The sequence below is a fragment of the Urocitellus parryii genome, chromosome 3 (genome assembly GCF_045843805.1).
Source record: "Urocitellus parryii isolate mUroPar1 chromosome 3, mUroPar1.hap1, whole genome shotgun sequence".
In the NCBI taxonomy this organism is placed as follows: Eukaryota; Metazoa; Chordata; class Mammalia; order Rodentia; family Sciuridae; genus Urocitellus; species Urocitellus parryii.
The window spans coordinates 172,606,210-172,624,056 of NC_135533.1; the positions used below are offsets into that span (position 1 = coordinate 172,606,210).

Consider the following 17,847-nt stretch of genomic DNA (forward strand, 5'->3'; position numbering starts at 1 on the left):
TTTTTTTTTTTTTGTTACAAGACCTTTTATTTTGCACCAGAGCATTTACAACTCATTTTGGTCACAGAGGCAGAATCTCAAGCAGACCTGCACCATCCTCTTCCAACTGATCCTAACCCATCCCATATGACTCCGGAGTTGAGAAGAAAAAAAAAAATGTATTTACTTTCTGGATGCACACTACCTCCACGCAGCTAAGTTGGGGGGTGTGTTGTAATCCCCTCATCCTATATTAGCAAAGTCTTGTATTACCTTTTCAAAGATCCACAAAATAAATATTTTTTTCTTGGTTCCCACCCCCCATTATTGCCAAATAATAATTATAATATTAATAATAAACCACAGAGTTCTTAGATGGTAACAGAAAAAAAATATGGTTCTGCTTGCAATTCTTGGGGAAAAAATAAAAAATATTTTTTAAAAAGAAAAAAAAAAAAAAAAGAACCAGCATCACTGTACTTTCTATAAATAAGTGGGTCCTGGGAATGGGGCTAGGTGACGGGCAGGCGCCCACTATTTGCACACAAACTGGTCCACGATCTCCGTACACTTCTTGCACTTGACGTAGCAGCACCAGTGGAACTTGCAGTGGCAGCGCTCCGTCTGCACGGTCTTGAACTGGTCGTAGCCGCGGCCACAGCACATGAGCTCGCAGCCATCCATGCCTTCCGACGTCTTGTTGCAGAGACGGCCCTGCGTGCCCAGGGAGCCCGTGCTCTCGTTGCGCACGCAGTAGTCGGGGCTGGGGTCGATGTAGACCAGGTCCTGCGTGGTAGGTGAATTGAAGCGGCTGTTGACCTGCACCAACTTGCCTCTGCTGTTGAGCCGCATGGCCGCGGCGCTGTCATACTTCTCCTTCAGGGCGTCACCCACCTTGCGGAAGTCTGCCAATTGCAGCCAGCACGTCTTGAGGCTACATGAGCCAGACACTCCGTGGCATTTGCAGGCCACATCGGCCAGGTTATACACCGTCTAGGAGCAACAGGGAGGGGAGTTAGTGTGCGAATTCATGGAGGACCCCAAGACGTGGGTGTGGGTTGTATTAACAAAGCTCTTCACCTTCTAGTGGAGCTGGTTTCAATTAGGGGCTGTGTTACTTCTTCATTCTCCACTACCAGAAGGCTTGTGTTGCCTTCTATAAAAACTCAACAAAATAAATATGATGGCAAAGTTTTTGAATGGGGACAGGGGTGGATAACTCCATTTGCTTCTTTTTTAGGGAAACCCAGTACATGGGAACATGCATCTCAGTGACTTCACAATCCCGTGTCTGCATTCCCTGAATGAATCCCCACCGCCATCCCACAAGGCACATGCTCTTATTACCCCCATTTCACAGAAGGAAAGTGAGAACCAGAGAGATGAGTTCCTCCAGCCACTTGGAAGTGGAGGAGTAGGATTTGAACCCAGGAAGTTGTACTCTGAGCTCATGTTAAGGGACTTGCCCATGGTCACACAGTTGGTAAGTCTTGAATTTAGAAGGGGGTCCATCCCCACTGGGATTGGGGTTTGAACCTTTATACAATCCTACAATCACTACTGTGTGCCAGGCACTGCCACAGCTCTTGATCTCATTCGATCTGGGTTAGATGACAACAGAGTGATACAGAGACAGTACGAGACCTGCACAGGCCATACAGACAGAATGTGGGGAGACTAGGCCTAGATTTCAGGTGTCGCCATTCTTGCTTCCAGCATAGTCTCTAACCTGCCCACTACCCCACAGGCCAAAAGCACCCACCCTGGAGCCAGGTAGACACAGATTCTGTTCCTGACTCTGCCCTTGAACTTAGGCAACTGGCTGCACCTTGCTAAGCATCATTTTCCATCTGTCTAGGAGATTGTGAGGTACCAACCTCTCAACACTGTTAAAAGGATAAAATAAGGGAAGGCACAGAAAGAGTGCATCTGGTCTTGCTCCAGGGTGATGGGGGCATGGCGTCTGGGCCCTTGCCCAGTCATCTCTGGCCTCCCAGTAGCAGTGCCCATGGGTCTGGCCCCACAGTACTGTGCCCAGCAGTCTGGGAGGTGGTGGTTGCCTATTTATAGTCCCTACTGCCCACAGTTCCTTGTGCCAGCAACCTTGCAGAATCTACATGGCGTGGGTTTGCTGGTGAGGGCCAGTCAGGAACCTGGAGGCCGCTTCCACCCGACAGCTACCTTCCTCCCCCAGGGATTCATAAGGGGCTTTCTTTTAAAAGGGGCCAAAGTGTACTCTCTGCATAAAGACTTTCAGGCACTCAGCTAGTCAGAGGAAGGTTTTGCAAACATATTTAACCTTTGCTCCCCTTTGAGGAAAATAAAAAGCTAATGCCCTGAGGAAATTTTAATATGACTTCCTGGCATAGTGCCCAACTTCCCACCCCTACCCCCACCATCCTGGAGAAAAGCTGTCTTCTATGTAACCTCACCCACCAGGATCTAAACTCAGCTTACTGCTCCAATGATAGAATATGCCCCCAATAAAACCCACTATTAAAAATGTGGATATTGAATGAAATTAAAATATGAAAGGTACCTTTCAAAATCTCCTAAAGTCCCCTCTTGTCATCTATAAATCCCCCAACCCTCTCTCCTTGGTTGTCAAGCCCCTGATGATTTCTCCATGTTGGGGGGGGGGGGAATTGTAAGAATGTTCTAAAGATGGCTGAGAGTGTGGAATATGGGTGCACCCCTGGATGGACCCAGAGCAGTCAACCACACCTCTCTCCTGGAGGTGCTTCTGGTCAGAGGCACAGAGTGGAGTGAGGTGTCCCTGATAAGGATAGGAGCCAGGTCACGGGCTTTCAGACAGAGCAGGGCTGAACCCAACCATGTCAACGAATAGTGCAGGCTCTGTGGCAGAGGAGGCCGGGGACAGGAGGCTACATTTCAACTGGAGTGATTATTTGAGTCCTGAAGGCAACCACAGGCAAAAATTGGCAGAATTTTATCTTTTCCTGACACCCCCAAATGTTTAATATTTGAGAAGAAGATAAGTTAGCAGGATTTATCTATGCAATCTTTGACTTCTCCACATCTTTTACTCCATAACATTTAATAATTAAGTGATCATTTATCAAGCACTTACTACTGGCTGACACTAAAACCTTAGATTGAATCAAATGAAATTATCATTTTGTCAGTCAAAAATGGCCACGAATTGCCAATGTCATATGGTTCAACCTACCACATGATCTTGTTTAGTCCTTACAACAACCCCAAGTGAGAGTCACTGTCACGGCCATTGACAGAGGTGGAGGTAAGGGAACGGAACGGAGGCTCAGAAACCAAAAGGAACAGACTAAACTGGATTGAAACCTCTAATTCCAAAAGCTCTGGCCCTTCACCCCTAACTATGATGCAAGAGTTTAATATAAATGAACCTAGACTTAGATTTCAATCCGTTAATTTTCTTCCACGGTCACGAAGTGGTTCTCTTGGCCTCAGTTTCCCGATCTTTGAAATGAGAGTGTGGGCCAGAGGGTTCTAAGGCTCCTTCCAGTCCTGTACGATCTACCCTGTGATTATCTCTCTTTTTCCTCACCCCAAAATACAGAAGAGTGAAATCTCTGACCAGAAAGTTCCTGGCACCTACCTTGGGTTCTGTGAAAAAAAAAAAAAAAATAATGGCCCTGGTTTTCACTGCTGCCAAAGTTAAGAAAAGTTTTCACCCCTTCATTTTAAAGCAGCCATAAAGTGCCATGTGTTTAACCGCAGGAAAAAAAGGGTCTTTTTAACTATTGTGGAGTAGCTTTTCATATCCCCACCAGGAGAAGGAGAGAGTAGGGTCCGGGGAATCAAGAGGGCTGCAAGACCAGTCTCACTGGGCACTGCTGCTGCTCCCCTCCTCTCCACAGCCACCCTGTGATTGGCCCGTTGGTCAGCCCTATAAAATTCCACGCTGCTAAAAATGCTGTCGTTTTTCCTAGAAAAGCCCTCTTTAAAAACCCTCAACCCATCGGGCTTGCTATCTAATGACATAAGGAGAGCAGGGAGAAGGAAAGGAAAAGAAAGAGAAGGCCTCAGAGCTGGGGTGAGGCCTTTCTCAGTGGGGCATCTACTGAGGATAAACACAAATTCTCTCTCCAAATTGCAACCCAACCACAAACATGATCCAAGGAGGAGGGAGAAAATTATTAACATTTTTATTTTTTAAAATTGCTCCGGGGACTGGCTCACAAGGAAGGGGAGATCCAGCTAGCTTGTCCAGCAGCTGGCTGGGATGGGCAGGTGGGATGATTCACCCCTAGGAACCCTCTCAGGGGTGTGTACCCCTCTCCAGAGACGGATGACGTGAAGGGAAGAGATGGGTGGTGACAGGAGGACAGGAGAGGGGCGGAGAGACACAAGGAAAGATGAAGGAGACCGGGAAAGAGAAAGAGATGCTGAGCCAGAAACAGCCAGGAGGCGGTAGAGGCACCGGAAGCCACTGTGGCTGGGGACAGCAGGCCTGGTGGCGGGGCAGGACGCGGGCAGACTCACCCTTCGGCCCGCCTCGTTGTTGTGCAGGTTCATGAGGATGCGCGCGCTCTCGTAGGAGCCCTTGGCGTGGATGCGCTCCCGCTCGCGCGCGTCCACGAACTCCTTGGCGAAGCGGTAGCCATAGTCGATGTTGTCGCCGCAGCCGCCCCACAGCCAGTCTCGGGGCAGGTCCTTGGGGCGCGCAGCGCGACTGCAGCCGCAGGTGGACAGCTCGCCCTCGCGACACGCCCGGCTCATGGCGTTCACCACCCCCGCGGCGCTCACCGCATACGTGAAGGCCGTCTCGCGGCTGCCTGCGGGCGAGGACGTGGGGTCACCAGGTTGCCTGCCCACCCAGTAGGCCTGTGACCCGCTGGGGGTGCGGAGAGAACCCCCCGCTGGGTCTCCTGGAGAGGGCAGAGGGAGGCCCAACACATGCTAGCTGGGGTGGGGAGCAGGGTGAGCCCCAGCACATCAGCTGGGAGGCTGGGGACAGGGGAACAAGGAGAATCCACCCCCGACACACCCCCACACCCAGGTGTGCAGTCCCTGCTGAGGGGCAGGGTGAGCCCCTAACAGACCAGCCCTGGTCCCACTGAGCAGGGCAGGAGAAACCCCAGCACATGCCCACCCTGGACTACCTTAGGGGATGGGGCCAGGCAAAGCCCCCAACACTGTAAGCCCTGCCGAGCGAGATAAACCTCAGCCTGGCTGCTTACCACAGGCCCTCCCTATCCCTGACACCCAGGCTCTGGGCCCACCTCAAGGGGGAGCTAAGAAAGAGCCTCAACACAGAGAGAAGCAACAAGTAACAAAAGAGAGATCTTTGGTATCTTCTCTCTGACATTTCAGAACCTAAGGCAGCAGTGCTGGATTGATTTTCTCTACGGCTGTTTTGAAGATATCCAAACTTCTTATTTCCCAAAGTGTCCATGAAAGAAGTCACTGAAGGAAAGCTTGGAATTGGGGTAGACTTGTTACCCTTATTCTAACGTTTGGTATTATTTTCATTTCGCACAGGAGCATAGAATTTGCTAGGCTTGGAGCCTCTACATGTCTTAGACGCCCCCAGCCCCATCCAAGCCAGATTATTCCTATGGCCACACAAGCTGTGGCCATACTGGGTTTTGCCTGGCACCTCCTCCTTTGCCACTTGTAACCTCTCCTTCTGTCTCATCATGCAGCACAAAGTCTGCCTCTGGACAAGGCTTTTTAATTGCCCAGGGGACAGTTCTAAACGTATTCATAAAGAGTGATAAATGAAAACTTGCTTTTTAAATCCCAAACTGATTGGCCTACTTCTCACGCAAGAGTACAAGTATCTACTCATATTCTTTTAAAACACTGCTGTTCTCTACTGCCACTGCAGCAACCATCTTCCTGTCTCTGCCTCAGAGTGTCACACGCACACACAGCTTAGGGGGAAGAGGGAGGGGGAGTTAGTCTCCTTCCAGTTTAAAAAAAAAATACATACATATATATATATATATATATATATATATATATATATATTCTCATAAAAGTTATAGGATCTCTATTTGTAATAAGAAAAATGGAGGCTATCCTAAGCCACCTCAAATTCCATTTGCATATGGAGACATTTCTATGTGTAACAAGAAGCCACTTGATAAAAAAAAAAAAAAAAGTGTCCGATTAGAGAGAAAGCCTTCAACTCAGACAGCTGAAGCTGGGACCAGGGCTTGGGATGAAGGGCCTCACTTTCCTCAACTGTAAAATAAGGGTATTGAACGAGATGCTCAGGGGGGAAAGGCCCCTTCTGGCATGGAAATCCCTATATCAGAATCAGTTTCTCCTGCACTTACTCTGAGAGCTTGCTAACCGCCTCTTTTGAAGGAATGAGAAGTCAGCAGCAGGACAGGTGACAACAGGACCTAGTCCCGTGCAGGAGGACGGCTATGCCAACTACATATCCAGCAGACCATTCTGTAGGAGGATGGCCATGCCAACTCAAGCATCTGCAGACGGCCCTCTCCTGGGACGTCCCTGCTCCACACTTGAGTTGTGGCCATTTGTGATATCCCCTTCCAGGAATGGCGGTGGCTCTGATTCACCACAGACCTTCCCCCTCCCACGTTTTAAAAATGAATAACTTGAGGAGGGCTCGTGGTTGGCAGGAGGATCCAGAAAGTTCCTGCAGCATCTAATCTATCTAGCTCAGATTAGAGAGGCAGAGAACATGGAGGGAGTGGAAACAAATGAGGAGAGCAGACAGATACCAGGGAGTTATTTGAGGATTAACGCTGATAATACAGAAAATGTCATGGCCATGGACAGGAGACTTGTAGAATAAAGAAACTGTGGCTAAAGGAAGAGGAGATAAAGTGATCCTCTGAGGACAGAGAGAAATAAGACACTGCCCTTTGAGTACACAGAGTATAAAGGGGCTTTTACACAAAACACAAATGTTGCTTTTTTCGTTAAGTCTATCTTGAAAATACAAATAGTGCTGCTTTTTTTTTTCTTTTTTTGTCCGTCTTCCTTTTTTTGCCCTAGAATGCAAACCTGGTAGACATCTCTAAGATGACTGGTCATTGCAGCAAAAAAAAAATGTTAGTCTGAAAAGTGCTCTTTGGCTAATGGCCTGTGGATACAGTCATCCCCGGGTTTGGAATACTGCTAATTCAGTGAGGTTTCCCTCTGTGTGAAATCCACATCTGCTTGGATCCTCACACCCCTTAAAAATGGCGCCCTCCTGACATATCTTTTCACAGTGTGGAAACAAAGACAAGACGGGGACAAAAGCTGGATGGGAAGGGTTAGCATGATGAAAAATGAGAGTTTCCAAAACGAAGAGCGGGCCCTTCATGAGGCAATTGTGCACGGTGCCTCCAAGCCAACTGGCACCTTAGAAAAATGAGTTGAGGAGCGGGTCAGAGGTGGCAGCTGAGCTTCTCAGACACTGGCCCTTCACACAGTCAGATTGGCTCAGACAAGAATTAACTCTCACTGTCCCTGGGTTACTAAGTGCTTTGGGGAGGGGTGCACCCACACCCATTGGGCATCAAAGGTCTTTCAAATTTTCTCTAAGCTGATTCCCTTCAAACTTCTCCTGAAGTGGAGAAGTAAAAGCAAAGAAACTTTCCCCTCCTGGATTTGGGTCCATGTTCCTATTTCATAAAAACTGACTCTATTTTTTACTTTTCTCTATCTCTTCATTCTAATAAGCATGAAAGAGAAGGCCCCATCCATGTCCCACCACAAGCCACCCAGCAGCAGCCTTCTGTTCTGAGATACCAGGCACTGTGGGACTTTGGCCAGGAAGGATGCGGCATGTGCTCTCATCTTCCAGGGACATCAGCTGACTTGCCCACAACATCTAGGAGGGCCCCTTCAAGGCTGTCTGGAGGTTCCCCACCCACTCACATCCCAGCGACACAGCTGAGGGAGGACCAGAGAGTGTTCTTGCAAGGGACAATTAAATGTAGGCCTTTGTCCCAAGTGTTCTGCTTATTCCCTGAGGAAATAGCCTCTTTGAATCTTGGATCGAATTTAAAAATACATCTCCAGCAGAACTTAAATTCACTTAGCAAATGATAGCTTATTCTGAGCATTTTGGCCCCAAACAGGCCATGTATGAAGATGAGAAGAGGACATTAAATCAAAGCTGTGTTCAAGTGACTACACAGAAAAACAGTTCCAACTGCGATTTTTCTTCTAGTTCCCATCAGAGGTGTATGATTTTTTTTTTTTTGCTAACTCATATCCATGTAGAAAAAAAATATATATGGTCCCATAATTGAAGAGGCAGGCAGCTGAGGAGGAATATAAAAGAAGTGGGGGGGGGGGACTGAAAACTTATTTGAAAAGAGTTTTAAGAGTCTATAGCTCTCACACAGTATCAGAATGCGGAATTAAGTCTCCAGCACATCCTAAGTTAACTCCATCAGATGAATCTAGATGCAAGGACCACTCCTATGTTCCTGAAGCTCAGCCCCTCCATCCAACCCTGGTGTATACATTAGCACATTTCAATCATTAACTGAAAGAACAAAGGCCTATGAAGCTTGCAAGCTGGGGCTCCAAGCCATTTTCCCATTCAGTAAGAGGAATGGCTTCCAATTTCGTATTATTTTAGTTTATGAAGCCCCTTGGCTCAAACATCTACTGACAACTCTTTTTTGTTCTCAATGAATGCACTTTTCAGGGTTTGGTTTTTTTTTTTTTTTAAGCATTTTATCCATCCGTGATGGATATTAAGCTAACTTTTATCTTCAGTCTGTATAAACAGTTAATTGCTTTGATAAATAGCTATAGCTTCTTAGTTTCAGTTACTGCAGTCATATTAATTATAAGGTCTTGTTTGCATAAAAGTAAAGAGACCTAAAATATTCACACTAGGAAACACACATAGGACCACATCTGTCAAGTAGGATCCTAGACTATTAAACCAAACCACAAGCAAACTGATCTTTCAATTTTTTTTTTTTGCCTTGAGTTCATTTTAAATGCTATCTTCTCCCTGAATGGAATAACAAGTTCAACAACGTATTTAAAATAAAAACCCAACTGTAAGCAATATACTTAAAACTTATTTTTTTAAGTTCCTAGGTTGAGAGCCCAAAGATGTGCTTTTCTGTCAATTGTCAAAATCATCCATGCAAATTGCATCATTTCTAATTAAAATTCTTTCTAGAACCCCCCCCCAAAAAAAGCTTTTAACATATATATCATCGTGGTCTCAGGACATATCTATTTTAAGAAAATTAAAACCTTGTTCACTTGCAACTTATCCAGCATTCTGAAAGATGACGGTTTTTAGTTTGATGTCTGGTCCTTTGAATTGTGGCTTAAGAAAACTTCTAACAAAAGAGTTTTTACATTTAAAAGGTTCTAAATGACTTGACTCCCCTCTCCCCACCACCATTTGCTTCTGAGAAACTAGAAGAAGTTTTCTACTTTCAACAAAATGCATTTTATAAAAAGTAGGTGTTCAGGAAAATGGAGGTGTCCCTTATGCTCCCCTTGTGATCTGGTTAAAGAAGTTAGAAACTTAGGATCAGATGTGGGACCACTGCAATGTCAAAAATCCCCAGGCCATCATCCAAGCTGGAAGATGCCCTCCTCATCCAGCCCAAACATGGAAGACTTTTTGTAGGAAAAAAAAAAAACCAAAAACAGTTCACATATATTTTAAGTGGTTTCCTACCTATCTGCATAACCCTGCCAAAGACTGAGGTGTTATCCACAGTGCTGCAGTTCCATCTTCGATGTCTGAACTGATACTGGCATTCTTTGATGCCTGTCTTCGCGCCTTCTCCAATGTACTGCATGTGGTCCTGATACAAGTGGCAGAGTTTCTTCTGTCCTTGAGAAAGTCCTGCCAGCTGGCTGCAGAGAGGCTGTGCTCCTATGATATATACTTCTGACATCTGAACAGGGTTATTCATACCTAGCGACCTGCAAAGGGGGGGGGAGATGTGCATTCAAGATTTACGTGAACTCTGGAGGTGGGCCCCCTGAAAGCATGTCAGCAATACATAGTTTTAAGCACACAGATGCTTTTTCTCTCCTGCTTGTCCTCATGACAAAGTATGAGGAGGGCTTCATAAAACTCTTCTGTTTAAACTCCGCTCAGAAAACGGAGGTATTGTGCAGTCCCCATCCTGCCAGCTGGCTCTGTAGTTAGCGCTTTCACTCCCTTTCTTGCCCTCATTTGCCATATACCTGAACCCATATTTCCAAAATCTACCCAGAAAAGGGAGAAATGGCAGTTTCGGGGGGGACTGCCTTTGACATTAGAGAAAAGTGACTCACTTTGCCCCACAAATTGGATTTGCCTTCCTTGAAAACATATGAATGCTGAAAGTAGACACAATTAGACATGGCTAGGAGATAGCAGTTCTTTTTGACTGATGGAAGAACAGAGGGACAAGTATACGCACTGAAGAAAATTCACCACGTTTCTGGATACTTTAAAAGAGTTCCTTATGTGATTGTGAAGGACTCAGCACAGGGTATCCAGTGAACAGAAGTCATGTTTGACAGACAGAAAAATGCTATTCATTTACAGGGGAAAAAATATCCAGAGTGCCGTCAAAAATAATCCTCTGGATATATTGCAGTCTACAAGGCCCTTCCAGAAAGAAGAAAGAAACCCCCACTACGGATATTTGACTACTTCAAGTTCACCTCCTTTTGATCAAATTTCAAGCCCAAACACTTCTCCACTTGGTGTAGAACTGTCTCCCTACCACTCTGCTGCTCTGTAGGTTAATAACCTCAAGTGACAAAAAAAAAATAAAATAAAATAAAAGTTGAGACTCATTTTTACTACTTAGAGGTGGCAAAAAAAATAAATTTTATAGATAGGCTTACAATTATTAGAGAAGTGAATTTCTGTTCCCTTTTATTACATGATGTTCTACAAGCGCAGGTCTGAACAAGGGCCTTACAGAAAAAAGGCCTAGATTTACAGGTTCTGATTTCCTAAGGAACTGAAGATAAAGCTTTACAATATATCAACAAGTTAAAAGAAAATACCAATTTTAAAATATGTATAAGTAAAATAGATCATACATACATGGATTGGATAAATGAACCTACATTCACTACCTAGCTTTAAATGTTGCAGCATCTTACAAAAGAATTCCCAATTTAAAATTTTAAAAAAGAGGAATATACACATAGAAATGAACTTACCACCAAGAATTGGCTTCTATTACAACCTGGGCGAAGGAGAAAAATATGGCCAGAGCCATTAGGAAGAACTTGGAAGACATTGCACTTCCAGCCGTCCTCAAAGCCACTCCTGGGCTTAATATTCCACTCTGGAGAGGGAAGAAAGGAGCAGATGTTTATTGCCTCTCAGATAATTTTCAAGCATACAAGTTTAAACAACGGAAGCATCCGGGGTCTCTTAAGTTTACTGTTGATTGACTGCGCTTCTTCTCCTCCGTGAGTTTTTTTTTTTTTTTTTTGATGGCAAGATATAGGCAGTTTCTTTTTCCAAATTAATCCACCCACGCAACCTCACCAGGAAATCTGATTTCGCTAGGATCCTGCACGCGGGGCACGCCAGCGATTACAAACATGTCTCAATGCTGTTGAGTCAAAGCCCCGGTGCCAGGCGCTGCCTCCTTCCTGCTTTTGCTCCAGTCTCGCACCCCCTCGCTCCCCTCTAGTTCGCGCTGAGTTCGGTCCCTCCTCGGGAATTCACTCGGGAACCCGCCGCCACCCTCGTCCTCTCCCCGACCTGGGCCGAGCAACAAGTGGAGCCAGAATTAATTCCATGGGCGGGAGAGAGGAGCGCGAAGGCGAGTGGAGCGCGCCGCAGGCGGCTGCGGAGGAGGCGGGGTGGCCAGCGTGGGGGTGGGGGGTGGGGGCAGGACGCGGGAGGGAAGGGCAGGGGGTGGGGGGCGAGGCCCCGGGGACCAACGCGCTCGAGAGTGCCCAGCTGGGAAATGCAGCTCAGAATTAACTTCGTATGTTTCATAATCAGTTTACGGGCCGATTTGGGGAAAGCCACTTCCAGATGGGGAAGAGCAGCCCCGGGTTTCCTTTAGGACGCTCTTCAGCCTGATTGGGGAGGGGAGAAGGAGATGAGGGGGCCTAGGGGAGAACAGGGAGAGAGGTCTGCTCTCCCAACCAAAGAAACCGGAAAATGGTGCCCCCCCACCACCACCACCCCTGCCTGCGGCCTCCTCCTCAGATTCAGAGAAGGAATGGAACTCCTGAGGAAAGAAGAGGTTCTGGGTCCCATCCTTCTGGGAGAGAACACGTTCCCTGCCCTTCTCACAACCTCCCCCCAAATTGATTTTTTTTTTTCATTCTCCCCTCCTGCGCCCATGCCCGGCAGCTGCTGTGGAGGGAGGGGACAGGAAGCCCAGAGAGACTCCAGTTTCTCTGGGTCCTTCCCGGTCTGGGGTTGTCGGCCACTTCGCGATCGCTGCACCAAGAGCCTGGCCTTGGAACGCTGCCACCCCGCCTCCAGTCTAGCCTCTCCAGCCCCACTTAGATAGAGTTTAGTCAATTCCGAAAGGCAGGGAAGTGGGGAGAGGACAGGACGAGTTGAGTTCCTGGCAGGGCCAGAGATGCACTGGCTCCCAAGCCGCAGCTGTGCCCCAGAGTTCAGGTCTCAGGGCCTCGGGCGGCGAAGGTTCCTTTCGTGAAGAATTTCAATGGCAGGAGTTGGCCTTGCAAGCTTCCCCTGACATTCCTGCCCACTGGTGACTTCCCCACCTGTAGGCGGCGGCGGAGCTAGGCGAGTGCGGGTGGGAGGAGCGGGTTTCCAAAATCCCATTTTACATTTCTGATAAGCGTAATTCTGTCGCGCTGTGCCGCCCGCAGCCCCAGAGGGAGCCCCTTCTTCGGGAAAGGAAAGAAAGGTGAGCCTCCTCCAAGCAGCGGAAGAGCCCTGCCTGGAAACCATGGTAAAAGGGATGGAGGGGACCCAGGCAGCGCTGAAAATGCTAAGGGGCTCTGGAGCGTGCCGCGACTTTTCCCGGAGAGCCAGTCCTTTGGGTCCAGACACCTCCGGGCTTCTCGGAGAGGAAATGCTTATGCATTCTCCAGCGCCAGCTAACCAGGGCTCCGCACCCGTGGCCCAGTCCTCCCCCAAAGCACCGCAAAGCTGGGGGCGCATCCTGGAGAATGGAAATCTGGGGTTTCCCCAGCCTGGGAGATAGAATACTCAGTCTCCCTCCCCACCCCCGACTGAAGTGTCAAGTTTCCTCCAGGGGAGGGGGTGAGCTACAAGGTCTGCTTTCCCGCGCGGCCCAAGCTGCAAAGTCTACTTTGCTCCACCGCGGCCAAAGCCGCGCGCGCGCACACACACACACGCGTAACACGTTCACCCTCATGCACATTTACACACTCACACTCGTGCACAGACACACAGGTTCCGACGTGCTTTTGAGTCGGTGACCCAGATCTCTGCTGGCTGCGCGCACTTTTGGAGCTTCGCTACGGGCGGGGCGCGTGGGGCGGGGCACCGGCAGAGGAGAAATTGATAACAGATTCGGCGGATTACAGCGGATCTCTTTGTTAGAGCCGAAACCCCACAAACCGAACCTACTTGTGGCCCGACGCCCCGGGACGAGTCCACCAGTTCCCAGAACCGGGGCCAGCTAGGAGTGGAGTCATCCGGTCTCCAGACTCGGGTCTCTCCAGCTCCGGGGTAGGGTAGGCTGGGGTGTCCCAACCGGGATCGAACAGGAGAGCCCCAGCGAGTAGCGCCTCCACTTAACCCCGCGCTCTTGCCCGGAAACACCTTGGCCTTCTTCCCGCTCCAATTGCATCGCAACCCAGAAAAGGCCCCACAAGTTTGAAAGACTCGAGGAACCCACAGCGAACTCACTAATAAATACATCCACTCTGTAGGGTAAAACATCCCCATCTGTTTACCAAAAGATCTGATCCGAAAAGACAGTACGAAATGGGACTTCTCAGGAGACTGTCACACCAGGGATAAACAAAAGTTCTGGTCAGAAGAATGAGCTAAATGTTTTCCAACAGAGGCCCAGGGAAGCCGACACTGTAAGGACCCTGGGAAGCTGTTCCTCCTGTGCACCAAGAGGAGGGTTGGGGGCATTTGCCAGTTTCAGCGCAAGGGTGGGGTAAGGTGAAGGGAGGGCGTTCCTTTCCAATCCAGAGTAGCTCTATCTATGTATGTCTTGGCTCCTGCGTTAAGTCTCTCCCCCAAAGTCTCCGCGTTAGATCAAAGGTGTCAACTGTGGGGGATGTTGAGGGGTAAGGGAAAGTAAGTTTTGATGAGGAAAACTGATCAGAGGATGTCCCCCGGACTCCAGCCAAGGAGCTTCAGAACGCGCGCGCAAACTCGCCCAGCACTCTAGAGCAGCCACAGGCGGTGACTGCTCAAAAGAAATGACAAAAAAGATTGGGCACGGTCTCCGAACCTCCTCCACTGGGCCCATCACCTCAGTCGGTCTGGGCATCCCCTTCTACTAGATTGTACATCTAGGGCCCAAGTCTGGGAGTGGAAGTGATGAGGGACGCCAACTAGGCGGAAGAAGTGATTTGACTCGGGCTCCCGGTGACGAAAAGGAAGATGGGAAACTCCAAGAAGAAAATCGGCTCTTGGTGGGGGAGAAAAAAAAAAAAAGCAACTGTTTTCCTCACTCTACTTTCTTCCAAAAGCAAGAAGAGAAATGAAAAAACTTGCAGAGAAAAAAACTTTGTTGCAACCACAAACCTGGGACATCCTGCCCAGGGAGAATGCGGAGAGAGAAGAGATGTGATGCGAAAGAATGGGCCGACCAAGGCCAGCAGGGGGTCCGCTTTGGGGGCATCAGAGGAAGGAGCCCTTGCTCCCCATGCCCTGTGATTAGGAGCAGGGGAACTACAGCCATCCCACGCAGCCAGGGGTAAGTATTCTCACAGCGCTGTGTTGTGTGCAGGCGCACAGCAGGGGTAGGGAATAGCCAGGGAAAGAAAGCAGAGGTAACTCCTGGAGCAGGAATCAGTGCAAAGAAGGTGAACATCCTTTGACCACCCTGGTCTTAGAACCGATGGCAGGTCAGGGGACTGGAGGCTCCAAGAGAAGAAATGTCTGACCTAGCTCTCCTATTTTTTGCCATGCATGCATCCCCTCCACAGGACTCTTCAGACCCCAACACACACACATACATACATTCCTCCTCCTCCTCCTCCTCCTCCTCCTCCTCCTCCTCCTCCACCACCACCACCACCACCACCACTACCACCATTTACCCTTTCTCATGCAGGTTGTCTAAATCTCTCTGCAATAGGCTCAACTCTGCCCAGAGGTGAGCAGAGTCCGTGGAGAGAGAAAGAAAATTAAAAATTAGTCCAACTTCCAATTTTTAGAGACAGTTTTACCCCCACTTTTTAATAGACGAAGAACTGAGGCCGAGGGAGGGAAAACAATACTTGTGAAAGACCACAGAGAAACCTGGTGAGACAGCTGAGGCCACACTGGAGTCCTCCCAGGGCCACATTCTCTCCTACACCCAGAAAAAGGTACCAACACTTCAACCTGAAGCCCCTTTTGCTTAGGTTAGACCACCGTCCCTTCTTATTGCAGCGGCTGCGCAATGCATTAATCTTCTGGGGACTTTAGAGATGCCATGCTGGGAGAGTGGGGCCCAATGGTTGGAAAGGATGGAGGGGTGCAGAGGTGGGAGGGAGAGAGGAGTTGCAGCAGGCGGGCTCCAGGAACGGAGCTCGGCGGCGTCCTACCTCAAGATAACCAACAGGGGGCAGCCGGTACCGTCCAGCGGGGGAAGAAAAAGCTCAGGGTACCGCTCCGAGTTCTGCGCGCACAGTGCTAACCCCTTGTGCACCGCAGCGTTCCCGGGAAGGGAGGGGAGGGGAAGGGTGGGTTGGAAAGAGAAGACAAGGGAATCGGGCTGGGCCTCCCTGGGAGGGTCTTCCCTGGGGTGGGAGGGAGACTAACGTTGGTATGTCAAGTCTTGAGAACAACTGATCCTTTACCACCACCACCACCACTCCCCACACACGCAGGGCAAGAATCCACACACTCCGACACACGCCCCACTTTCTCGACTGCCTCTGGGTCGCTTTGCGCTCTCAGCTTTGCCCCCTGGTAGAGGCTGTCTAGAAAACAAATCTCTTGGTGATTCCGCAGTGAATGCGAATGTTGGTGAGCCGGCAAAGAGCTGAGGAGGTGTGATCGCACAGCAGGGCCCAAGTTACTTCCAAACAACGAACTGTCCTTTTAAAGAAAGACGAGAGAGAAGTGGCCCCGATGTTAGACCGGGATTGGAAAGTAAAACAGGGCCGTGAGGACTCGAGTTTTATTTTATTTTACCATTTTTTTGTGGTGTTGGGGCGGGGTGGGGAGGGGAGAGGGATGTTGTTTGCTTTTAGGAAACATCTTAATTCCAATTCTAACTTCATTCTCCAGAAAACTGAACATGGGAAAGACGAAGAAGAATAGAAATAAGGATCTAAACTTGGAAGGCAGAAAGAGGAAAAGTTGTTTGGGGGAAAAGCAAAGTTATATTGTAGGAAGAAACGTTTAACTTTTCTTAAAAGTGAACTCTCGATGACCCTCGGAGTGTGTGACTCGGCTTTAACAGACAACTGACAATTAAAACAAACACGAGTTCACAAACTGGCCCCCGCCCGCTCTCCCAACGCGGAGGCCCAAGGGTTTCTAAAGAACCAGGCCGATCGCGCTCAGGGGGTCGGGGCGCGCTCTCTCAACCCACGGGATTAGAGCCACCAAGACCACTACTCCCCGCCCCCACCACCACTGCAAAGTGCCTGAGCTCACCCAGTGGCGGCTAATAATGCTAATAACGCGACCCTACTCCCCGCGCCGGGGTGCGCGCTGGCCCCCCGCCAGGCACTCTTAAAGGCACAGGGGCCTGTAACCTCCCTGTTAGTCGGCAGAGACTAGCCTGCAACCTGGCCTAAGTCGGGAGGGTGGGGGGTAGAGAATGCGCTTCTCTGAGTAGCTGGCCTCTAGTCCCATTGCCAGATCTCCCAACCAAAGAGTTCCCTTCCCCTTTCGAGCCCCTGCTACACATCCCCCTGGTGCCCGCGCAGTGGACGCTTAATAAATATCTGTTGAATTGAATCATTATCCTGTTCCTGAAATATATACACAGTAAACTACACTCGAGAATCTCAGGGTAAAAAGAAAGTCGTCCGTGAACTACTCTCAGTCTTTCTACCATCGATCTTCCCCACTTTTTCTTCAAAGTTGAAAAGATTTGCAGAATGCTTGATGCGACGAGGTCTCTGGAGTACGCAGAGGCAGTAGCGGGAGCATTGGGGTAGGGGGTGAAGAGGTAGGAGACCCTGCCAGCGACACAGGAGTTCAGAGGGTTGAAGAAAGGGAGAACTAGGAAGAGGTGGAAGGGACTCGGTTAACTTCCAAAACAAAAAGAAAAAAAAAGCAAAGAAAGAAAGAGAAGAAGGGAAGAAAAGAATGAGTGGCGAACGTCCGCGGCGCATAGAACACCTACCTTCATGGCGAGGGGGAGGGGGTGCGGGGAGGAAGTCGCCACCCGAGCGAGGGCAGCCAAGGAATCCAAGCGGAGCGGCCGGGTTAAGCCTAGGGGGACGATCTGGAGCAGGGCTGAGAAGTCCTACCGGGCGCGTCGGGTGGGCGCAATGAACCTGAGCCGAAGCGGGCACTGGCGCCCGGGCCTGGGCTTCCGAGCTGGGGTAGTGCTGAGATGCGCCCAGGAATCGAGGGGGCGCGGAGGAGCTCGAGCCAGCAGCCGAAGCAGGGCCGCGCCGGGGCGCAAAGAGGGAGCCGCGGGTCCGGCGAGGGCGCGCAGACTACTGCTCCGCGGCGAGGCGCTCCCTCTCCAACGTCCATCAGCGACGGCGGTAATTAGGGCTTTCCAACCCCAAATGTGGGCGTGATTGTGCAAAAGACTTTACAACAAATAATAAAAAAAATTCTTCACAAGAGAGTGAAAAAAAAAA

General features: G+C 49.2%; 1 protein-coding gene across 1 annotated transcript; it reads right to left on the bottom strand.

Annotated features, from left to right (window-relative positions):
• Positions 1-480: 480 nt before the first annotated feature.
• Positions 481-17,434, bottom strand: Wnt5a (Wnt family member 5A). Its single transcript, XM_026388616.2, has 5 exons — positions 17,379-17,434; positions 11,104-11,231; positions 9,611-9,861; positions 4,465-4,757; positions 481-972 (listed from the first exon to the last, which is right to left on the bottom strand). Exons 1-5 carry the CDS (start codon positions 17,382-17,384, stop codon positions 514-516), a joined length of 1,137 nt encoding a protein of 378 aa, XP_026244401.1. The 5' UTR covers positions 17,385-17,434; the 3' UTR covers positions 481-513.
• Between the last annotated feature and the right edge of the window lie 413 nt (positions 17,435-17,847).

Excerpts from the sequence above, each read along its gene's own strand:
- Wnt5a (XM_026388616.2), bottom strand. Across the intron at positions 9,862-11,103 it reads ATAGAAGCCAATTCTTGGTG|GTCGCTAGGTATGAATAACC; the intron begins GTAAGTTCATTT and ends CCCCCTTTGCAG. Across the intron at positions 4,758-9,610 it reads TGGCAGGGTTATGCAGATAG|GCAGCCGCGAGACGGCCTTC; the intron begins GTAGGAAACCAC and ends CCTCGCCCGCAG.